Source organism: Pundamilia nyererei, unplaced genomic scaffold, assembly GCF_000239375.1.
Source record: "Pundamilia nyererei isolate P.nyererei 1_Seehausen unplaced genomic scaffold, PunNye1.0 scaffold00400, whole genome shotgun sequence".
Taxonomy (NCBI): domain Eukaryota; kingdom Metazoa; phylum Chordata; class Actinopteri; order Cichliformes; family Cichlidae; genus Pundamilia; species Pundamilia nyererei.
The window spans coordinates 46,172-56,993 of record NW_005187801.1 but is presented as its reverse complement, the minus strand read 5'-3'; the positions used below and the strand labels follow the sequence as shown (position 1 = coordinate 56,993).

Below are 10,822 nucleotides of genomic sequence, written 5' to 3'. Positions count from 1 at the left end.
TTTAAATCAGCTGAGCAGTTTTTGTTACTCAACACTCTTTCACTTATTCCCTGATTTCTGTATTCACTATTAGTATTTTTTGTTACTACATTTTTAGGAACTTCTTTTTCAATTTTGTTTTTTTTGCACAAGCTCTACAGTTTAGTTCCCCTTGTTCTCCTATTACAGTAAAATGACTTCGTCTGAAAATTATTATTTTACATGAAACGTGATAAACATACTTGTTCTGTATAAGATTGCCCGAAAGCTTAACCATGCACTGATTTAACTTCTTAACAGCACATAAAGTAGCTTAAACCAACTAAAGATTCAAAGTGCTTATTGTCATGTGTGCAAAGAAAAGCATTTCTCTGTACAATGAAATTATTTCTCTGCTGTCCACACACAGATGCCGGTTAATATGTACAAATAGATGTATAAATAAATAAATGGAGACAAAAAATGAAGTATTAAATAGATTTATGAAATAGCATGAAATAGATAAAGTCTCATTTGAATCAACTGTAAAAAGCTTTTTTTAAAACAATGTAATCACACAATATGCATTATGTATGAGTAGTTGTGAAATTTATCTATTCTGTATTATAAAAACTAATATCCGTGCTTAAAGTACGTCATGCTGTTATTCCTGTCAGGGTGAGGGTTTCTTTTAAGAAGTATTCAATATTTTTTTCTTAATTAAAGTGTCTAAACGTTTCTTCCACCACTGTTCTTCCTTGTTTTTTTACCTTTGAACTTGTCAAGTCTTTTTCTTTTCTCCGAGGCACATCTTGGAGGAAAGTAACAGAGAAAGAGGGAGGTGCAGGGAGGGGGGCTTGGATGAAGCAATGGGGGCAGCGGCGAAAGAATAGCAGAGTATGAAAGAGAGAGGGAGCGACAGAGAGAAAGGGAGCGCAAAGTCTTGTCAACCGGAAATAAAACAAGCTGGCACCCTCCCCATCCCCAAGCCCCTACACCCACCCCAAAGTCACATACTTCTTCTTCACTCTCTCCATCTCTCTCCTCTGCCTCTCTGCTCCCATCTTTCATCGCTCTCTTCTCCTTTCTTCCGTTGCAAAGAGATATATTTAAACCCTGATTCTTCTCTGTTCTCGGGCTTCGACTCTACCGTGTACCGTCATACCTGCGTCATTACTTACACCTAAACTCAGACCTTGTGTGTCTATCGCCAAGGGTTTCAGTATGGTGCTCCTTTAACCCACTGTGGGGCCACACGCTGCCTTTGTTCATTGTCCCATAGCTGTAAGCTCTGCGTGTTATAGCAGAGGAACAATACCTCTGTGGTCAGGGAACAATACCTGGGTGTTCTCCCAAAAGCTGGAATTCAAACCACCTGGCCATCTTCAGCATCTAAACAGGCCCGAAACACCAGTGTAAAGATTTAAAAACTTTGGTTGTCTGATATCAAATAGCTGCTTTTGAAAGCTTTTGACTGTATAGCTGGACTCAGTTAGTTATTTAGATCACAGGCAGGTAAAACAAACCAGAAATTATTTGATACCTGAGTCATCATTTAAGATGAGAAATGAGAATATTTAAACCTGATACACGAAGGGATCCTGAATTGTAAAATCTATTTCTTCTGAAATTATAACTAAAAATGAAAACTAAAGAAAGTTATGTAAACATGTTTCCTAATTATTTTCTTTCTTTGAAAATCCTACAAATGATAATGCAGGCGAGTCGCCGCTGTAGGCCAAAGTAAAAGATAATTAACTGAATAAATTAGTGAATGGTTTTGTTAAACAGCATTTTAACTTGCTTTATAGCGTGACATGTTTATGTTCTAAAAATACATTATCATAAAACTATGACATTTTTGTCTTAAAAAAGGAAATTTCATAGTTTTATAAAATGATAAAATGACGAATGAATATACAGATCATTTAAAACAGACTATCTGTTGTTTTAATTCAGATTTCCAGAAAAACAAATGTACATTTATCCCAAAGGTTTAAATATCAGTGAATAAATAAATAATAATGAGCTTAATAATAATAGCTAAAATAGCGTATTTATAGGTTGCAAATGAACTTTTTTCCTTAATTATATCTGGTCATAAAGAATATTTTTGTATCTAATGAGATTTGTAGTAAAATGATTGCTTCTTAGACAAGCTGGAAGAAAATGAAATGTAATGTTAACCTTAATATTACACAATAGACAGAAACATTTTGCTTGCTTACTTGTTATATTTATGTTTTTTTAAAAATTAAGTAACATGCTTGACATATTTTCAGCAGTTCAAATTGATGACTCTGTATTAAAATATGTATTATTAAGCCTATGGCCCTAACACCTGTCCCTAAGTAATTTCATTGCATACATTAATTCACATCATTTTCACGATGATGTAAAGTCTTATTTCCCAACAATCATCATGATTCCCAATTATCTTGTAGTCACTGAATCTTCTCATGCCTACAAGACTCTGCAGTAGCAGCAGGACAGCAGGTACATATAGATATGTCAAAGCTTTATCAAAGTTTTGTCAATCACATCATTTAAACATCTATAAACAAGAATCAGTACAAATTAGGCCCCGCTAGTTAGGACAGCAAGTTTAATCATGTTACGTGTCTGATTGCTAGACACTTGACAGCTGGTTGTACTTAATATTTATGTGTAATTTATGGGTAAAATTGAATTCCATCATCTATTCATCAGCCACTATCGTTCCATTATCTGTGCTTTATGCTCTAGTCTCTCGGCCTCCCCTCCTCCTCTTGCTGGCATTAAGTTCAAACTTGACACTGATGTTGACTCACTTTGTCACCCCTCGGTGGCTCTCTCTCTCTCTCTCTCTCTCTCTCTCTCGCTCGCTTTCTCTCTCTCTCTCTCTCTCTCTCCCCATCGCTCGGAGGACAAGAGTGCCCGCAGACGCATTTCTCTCCAGAGCCCCCCCTTTCACTCTTTCACTTGCTCTCACCCTGTCTAACTCTCTCCATCTCTCTCCTACTCTCCTCTTTCCACACACACACGCACATCTACACACACACGGTATTGTCAACAAAGCTGGAGAACAAGGGACGTTGGGGGACCAGGGGAATAGAGGTCCACGGAGGAGGCGAGTAACACACACAGGACCCCCTCATCATTTCATCTGGACGCTTGGTAAGTTTGAAGAAATTGTGCTGTGTGTTTCGTTTGGTTGCTTCTTTAATTGCCGGCTTATCGCGGGCTATGGGGTCAGCATCGTCACCACTGATATTTATTTAAAAGATTTCTGGACTTTATATTTAAATTGTCATCCCTGTGCACCCTGATCTAACGGAATCACATTTGACCTTTGACATTTTATTACGGCTGTAGTTTGTAAGATGTGGCTCCGTAATGACATACCTTTACCCTTCTTGTATAACTCTCCAATGAGGAAATCTTCCCACCTCAAACATAAACCAACAGGAAAAGAGAGCAGGGTTTTTTTTGTGTTTCTTTTGTTTTAACTCTGAGCTGGGTAAATATTTATTTAAGCTGATAACACTGATAAATGAAATACGTTTGCACTTTATCTTTCACAGTGACCATTAACCATGAGTTTGTTTTGGATGCTTTATGGCTGATCTTGCTCGCAAAGCCGCTGTACAGTATGTGATTGCCTGTTTTTTGGCTGCACAGACTTGCGAACATGTTTTGGTTTACTGGGGGGGGGGAAAGGAGCTGAAAGCAAGTAACACCACAAATGTACTGCCTTTCAGAGTGGTTTCTAATGTACTTCATCTCCCTCTGGTATACTAGCCTAGCAATGTATAACACACACTCGTTACGACAGCGAGCATGTAACTAACTCCATTTCTGCCTGTCATCATGAGGCTAATTCACTACAATGCCAACCATGTGTGAATTCATGCGATATGAACCCCTCCTCCTTCTTCTTCTTCCTCTTCTTCTCCTCTTTTCCCCTACCCCTAAACCTTGCCTCCCCACCCCACCTTAGGAGGTACGATTTGGAGGATTGAAGAAGGGAGAGAGGAGCCAAGGTGCCAGTAAACAGGGTCAAACACGCACGCAGGACGGGACTCTTTTATTTCTCTTCATGGTGGTTTGGACACTCGTATTATGTATGAGAAGTTAACCATGCTGAACCTACAGAGCAGCTCTAACTGGAGTGGGCCTAACAACTGGTACCATGATCCCACCACCATCCAGACGCAACATAGCACAGGTGAGAGGACATTTTCTGTCTCACTAGATCATGACACAGCCCTCACAGATCACAAGGAATATGTCTTTGATTTTAAACCACTTTCAAAGTCGTTTCGTGGCTACATCACCAGCCTTTACAATCTTAAAATATGAGACACACGCCCATGTAACACACATCTCTTTTGTCACCTTCATTGCTGCCAGTGTCTGAGGGATGTCTGCTGGACACGGAGGGCAGCATGGGAGCCGAGGCAGGGGGGGGTGGAGCGGGCAGGGTAGGAGGAGGAGTCCCCGTGGAGCGGGATGAGGGCGAGGAGTCTCAGCTGAGGCTGCAGCTCAAGAGGAAGCTGCAGAGGAACAGGACCAGCTTTACGCAGGAGCAGATCGAGGCTCTGGAGAAAGGTCAGGCCATGCAAGCACGCACAGCACTCTCCTCGCAGCCAATCGCTGCTCTCCACTGGTGCGAGCCAGACCAGAGCGTGTCATGACACAGCTTGTCTTGCTGCTTTTTCCCCCCCCTGACAACACCTTTTCTATTGGATTATATTTGTTACACCTTGTTTGCAGGAGTTTCTTAAATGGCTGTGGGGAGGGGGGGGATGCAAATGAGAAAAATCAAAAATCATCCCGTGTATATTTTGGAAGGACATCATCTTTATCAGAGCCTGCAGATGAGAATAAACATTACCAGATGCAAATTATCCACAATCCTCACTCCACAAATATTCCCGATCTGGTCCAGAATAGCCTCCAGGGACATGTAAAGCAGAGGTTTGATAATGCGTGTTTGCCGCGTTTGTATTATGCAGCGAGATCTGGCCCTCGTAGCCCCGATACCCTCTGAGAGGGATCAGAAAGCCACCCTTGACTGGATATGGCTGCAAAGGGCCCTTGAGCTAAATAAGGACGCAATGTCCACTGTGCAGCCGAGTGGAAATGTATCACTGTGGTCACTCTGTGCAAATGACATTAATGAGGTACACTGACCTCACTGCACAGCCAAGGCACAATAACAATCATGTGTTGACACGGACGGCAATTATAACCAAGCCAATTATAACAATTTGCAAGACTCAATTTGCAAATGTATCATTATTTTTGCTAAATAAGTATTCATTAAGTATTTCAGATCATTTACTGACTTTTCGGGTTTCGGTTTCTCTCTTGACATTTTACTAAAACATTTGAACGGAAACAGTTCAGACTATAAAGACAACTAGATCTGAAACTTCAGAGTTCATCAGGATGAATCAGACTGCCGCTTACAGGGTGAGGCACATTCGCGTTTCGACTTGTCAACAACAAAAATGTCAGCAGTTTGTCACCTAGAAATGAACTCCTTTGATGCTCTGAAAGTGAAACTCTCACTAATATGAAGTGTCTGGTTTCAAGCCACACCATTTGTTAGACACCTTGTAGTAAGTCACTTTATATGCAAATAAGTGACAAACAATGCAATTTTCCAATACTAATTAAGAAAAACAATAACCTGCAAGGATTTTTCTTCAGTTTACTTTTACTCAGCCTTCTGTGAAATAAAGTGCTTAGACAGCTTCTCAACTTGAATCCTTTCATATGAACTTTCTGCGTGTTCCATAATCATAAATATTTTATACAAAGTGCAACAGATAAATATTTCAAAAATGGTTGTAAGGATACAGCTCAGCATCCTGGATTTATATGTTCCAAAGAAGGATAATTAGTAATGCTGATATTAAGCAGTAATTACCCAATATGTAGTTGGTTGATTTCTGCTAAAATGACTCTATAAAAGTCAATTTTTGCTTAATTCTAATTCAGACTAAATTATATGATGGTTCCAAAATAGGTGAAGAGCATGCCAGGCTTAGGACTCACTTTGTGTGTTTGATGATGCTTTATATCTTCCGCAGAGTTTGAAAGGACGCATTACCCAGATGTTTTTGCAAGGGAGAGATTAGCGAACAAGATCGATTTACCTGAGGCCAGGATACAGGTGAGAAAGCTCTCAGTCCTCCTCTAAAGTCCCATTTATTTGTTAGACCTAACCTGTAACAGAATCCAAATATATAGACCAATGTAGCTGTTAACAACAAGACAAACGGGTGCAACGGGACTCTTTGATTGGCAGGTGTGGTTTTCAAACCGAAGAGCCAAGTGGAGGAGAGAGGAGAAGCTGCGCAATCAGCGGAGGTCAGGCGGTGTGACTTCTTGCTCGCAGAGCCAAGCCCCCCTGAGCACTTCCTTCAACACGTCTGTCTATCATCAGCAGCACAGCAGCAGTTCAGGTGTGTTTGTTGACTTAACTCATACAGCACACGAGGAGCCTGAAAGCAAGACTTTACCTATTCTCTCAATAATTTATGTATTTGGTGACAGGAATATTTTAGTAGTTTATAATTACCAGCCTCAGAGCTCCCTCTGCTTGACATTTGCAGGCTGGCAAACCATTAGAGGTTCTCCATTAGAGCGCATCTATATTAAAACATTTCCACTGCGAGATGCTTGTGCGTAAATTTGTGCGCACATGCTCACTGTGCGTGCACCCTGTGTGTCTCGCTCTCTTCCTCTCTCTCTCTCTCTCCAGGGTCCATGTTGAGTCAGGCTGAGTCGTCCCTGCCCAGCTACAGCTCCCTGTCAGTTTTCTCATCTGGAGTCCAGGTTGGAAATTCATCATTCGTCATTCATCATTTATCATCAGCACCTTCCAAACTACATCACATTCATCATAACAGATCAGAACCTGTTTATTATCACTTCTAGGCTCTGAAATTCATATTAATCAAAGTTAATAAATGATTCTGCAGCTGATAATAAAACGTGGTCACAGCAGTATTCTTTAATATTAGAGACATATGGTTTGAAAGACCTTTAAATTGATTGATTTTTTTAAACTGATGAACGATTATGACATCGTGTGAATGAATATGAATTACATTAGGGTTGTTTTTTGCTTCTCTCAAATTTTGACTGACATAATGCCATGATTTGGACATTTTTACAGTCAAATAGATCCAGTCAGTTCTTAATAAGGTTCTTATAGATGTGGCTTCAAGCAAAGCACCCAATACACGAAACTGGAGATGTACACTTGTTTTTCTGACAACTTATAGCTCCTTCTTATCAGCCAAACTTTATTAATCATATTTTTCAACCACTGAATTCCAAATTCATTTTGCATTGAACATTTCTCCTGTGGAAAATGCAAAGGGTGTGTCAGGTTGAAGGCCTTGGCAGACTTTGGCATTGTTCTGAAAGCTGGAAGGTTTGCAATATTGTATAAAAGCCTTTGAACAAAAGGTTTGTTATAGAATATGAAATGGTTTTTTAACGAAAATGCAGTTTGCTTTCACATTCTTTGTCAGGAGCCTGCAGCTAATCCCCACTTTGAGGGATGTGGGATGCGCAGCTCTCTGGGTTTCCAGTGGATTGTAATTCATGTGTACCAGAGCCTCAACAATAATGCATTAGAAATGTCTTCCTGGTCTGATTTCTGAAAATATTATCATCGCAACGTTTAAATCTTTAAAAAGATTTGAAAGAAAACCTTGACTCCTTTTGCATCTGCAGTATTAAACAAAAGCGTGACGCTGCTGTTGCCGCCGCGCTGAACCACACTCCGACCATACCACAAGCCTCTAGCACCTCCGTGTGGTTAAACCCAAACCATGTTGCTGTAACTGTTTTAGTGCTACATGGTCTAGTACAGCGGTCCCCAATCGCCGGGCCTCGGACCGGTACCGGTCCGTGAGTCTTTTGGTACCGGGCCGCGAGAGTTGAGGCTCAGGTGTCAAATGTATAGTTTTCAGGGTTTTTATCGGTTTTCAGCATTATTTTGTTATCGTTTTTATCGTTTACTCTGTTTTCCTGAGTCTTTTCACGTGTGTTATGAATAAATCTTCTTTTTTTCGGTACCGGTACTAGTTTTATTTTGTTGTATTTATCCGCGACACCTTAAAGGCCGGTCCATGAAAATATTGTCGGGCATAAACCGGTCCGTGGCGCAAAAAAGGTTGGGGACCGCTGGTCTAGTAGACAGCAATGATTCTGCTCTTAAAAGTAGACTTGTATGTAATGCGTACCAACATCTTTCTCTCCTCCACTCCTGTGTCCGCTCTCAGTCAATTCCTCCCCAGTCGGCCTCCTCCTACTCCTGCATGTTACCTCCATCTCCTTCTGCACCACGCAGCTTTGACTCATCAGCGTACTCCTCCCCTCATCTGCAGTCTCCACCCTCGGCCAACTCCAACACGGGTGAGCGTTTATTAGCATCACTTTGTTATTTGCTTTATTTCTATCTGTGATTTCTGTCTGACTCTTTACGCTTCTGACTGTTTTTCTCCTCTATTCAGGGCTCATATCGCCTGGGGTGTCAGTGCCAGTCCAGGTCCCAGGAACTGAGCCGCAGAGCATGAGTCAGAGCCTGGGTCAGTACTGGGCCAGATTACAGTGAACAACAGACAATCGTTGCCAATCAGCACGACGAGAGAAGAAGAAGGAAAAAAAGGGCATGTAAAATAAAACGAGTGCGAAGAAAAGAATATAAGCAAGCACAGGGCTGAGCTATAGAGGGGCCTCGAAGGGGTTGCAGACCCCAAAAATGCATTAAATGTTTACAAATTCAGCCAAGAGCAGCTTTGGTTGCACTTAACAGTACTCCGGCTGTACTGGTGTTATCTTAGTATTATCAGGTTGCACTTTTGGATAGTATGTGTACATAGCGCTGAAGTCAGGGTTAGGTATAGGATCAGTCTGAGGTGTGTTTAGGATTAGAGTCAGGATTAAATCAGGGTTTAATGTAGCATTTGATATTTAAGACTTAGCTTTGAAACCTTCCAAAATTCCATTACACAGTCTGGTTTTTTCTTTTATAAGTATATATGATCCAAGCCAAAGCACTAAAAAGAACAAAGAGGGAAATACTGGTCTTCCTAAAGCTCAATACACATTTCCGAAAAAAAAAGTGTTTACATTTTAGAATTATGTTGCAAAAATGTTGTTTATTCTGTTCAGTTTGATTAAATAGTGCCAGTTGACAGCAGAAGCCATCTCAAGGGGTTTTATGTTGTAAGGTGATGACCCTACAATATTCGCAAGAGGACTCTATCGATTTAACAGCAAAACTTGCTTTTAACCTCCAGCAAAACCATCCTCCCAGAGGTTAACCATCCACCACAAGCACTCAGATCGTTTATCAAAAAAGGGTGCAGGAGATTGCTTTGAGTTTTAAATTATACCTGACTTTACTTCTACCCTTCAGCTTTAAGATCAATCCTTAAGGCCAGCGTATGTCAGGTGTATTGTGAAGTGTAACCACAGTTTCTTGTTACTTGAGCAGCTCAAAGATATTGTGATAGCTAGCTTGTTCGCTAAGCATAAGCTGTGTGAGGCTACTGTGAAGATTTTAGACTTGCTTACAGCAATCACTTGTACTGAAACTAAAAACAAAAAAACAAAAAAACAAAACATACCATAACAAGTGTAAATCCTGCCTCTCCTGCCAGCAACATTACACTGAGACCACATATTTTTGTACAGACATCTGTGTATGATGAAGATAAGTGTGAAATATTGTCGGATGTTATTGGAGGGAAGAATGTAGCATGCTGTAGGCTCATTCACTCTCAAAGCACAAGTTTGATTAGTAATGCTGATGTCAGTACTGGCTGATCATAAAATCAGTCTACACAATAATAAAAATGGCATTAGCAGATTTTTGGGGGGCAAACTGTAAATCAGCTACATTTTGTCTCTATTCTATATGCTGTGGATGTAATCTTTTTATTCAATCAATCAAGAAATCAGAAGCAATTCCATAACAAAGTTTGCAGTGATATATACACAATACACCACATCATAAATATTTATTAGCCTATGACAATCAGTACAAAAACATAGTGCAAACACTCAAGAGACAATCAAAGCTGGAAGTAGAGGTAAATAACTGTGAAGTTAATGCAACACTGTCAATACAACAGCAATGGCTTTAACAAATGTGCATGACCAAAACAAGCTGCTACAGACAATCAGCTCCTATCAGAAATGAAATCAAGTATTGTACAAAAAGCTGTTGCTGTAATCTGCAGAGTTTGAACCTCTGCTCACTTTCCTCTGACTATTGGTTTTATTGATGCATCTCATACGAAATGTCTTTCGGCCCTTATTTATTTGTGTTTTCACTCGTTCACACAAGTCCTTTGTGTTGTTTTTGTTGTTGTGTGTTGTGTTAGTACTGTATAGCTACCAAGAGTCAACCCTTTTGTGAAGGCCTTGGATCCCTTTAATGAAAATTAAACTGTGTGTAATGAATCATTAAAGGTCTGCGTTTGTGACATTGTTTTGCACTTGCATGGTTTCACAAGTTTTAAAAGAAAAGGATAATAGTGATGTGTATGTAGATTGGTAACAGGCTAGTAACTGGTCAGCTATTTATGTAGCAACATTATTCATTCCAAAATACAGTCAAATTGGACCATTGGCTAGTAAATCAAAGGTTATTTGCAGTTAACCTCGGCATGCTTGGTGTGCAGTGTGTGCTTAAAAAATTTGAGGAAACGGGACAAGTGTTGGACAAAAGAAGTAGTAGGCCTAAAAAATGACTATGTAGAGAAGATGAACAGCTAAAAGTCATGTGCATGAAATGTGAAAAATAAATTCAGCAAAGACCTGACACAGGACCTGGGAGATAGGTCAGATC

The 10,822-nt window shown here is 40.1% G+C and overlaps 1 protein-coding gene across 1 annotated transcript; it reads left to right on the top strand.

The window, feature by feature from the left end:
- Positions 1-2,951: 2,951 nt before the first annotated feature.
- pax10 (paired box 10) lies at positions 2,952-10,438 on the top strand. The gene is made up of 8 exons (XM_005753079.1): positions 2,952-3,114; positions 3,938-4,165; positions 4,351-4,548; positions 6,039-6,121; positions 6,257-6,413; positions 6,713-6,786; positions 8,247-8,379; positions 8,478-10,438. The coding sequence occupies exons 2-8, from the start codon at positions 4,060-4,062 to the stop codon at positions 8,576-8,578; spliced, it is 852 nt and encodes a 283-aa protein (XP_005753136.1). The 5' UTR covers positions 2,952-3,114; positions 3,938-4,059; the 3' UTR covers positions 8,579-10,438.
- Positions 10,439-10,822: the final 384 nt, after the last annotated feature.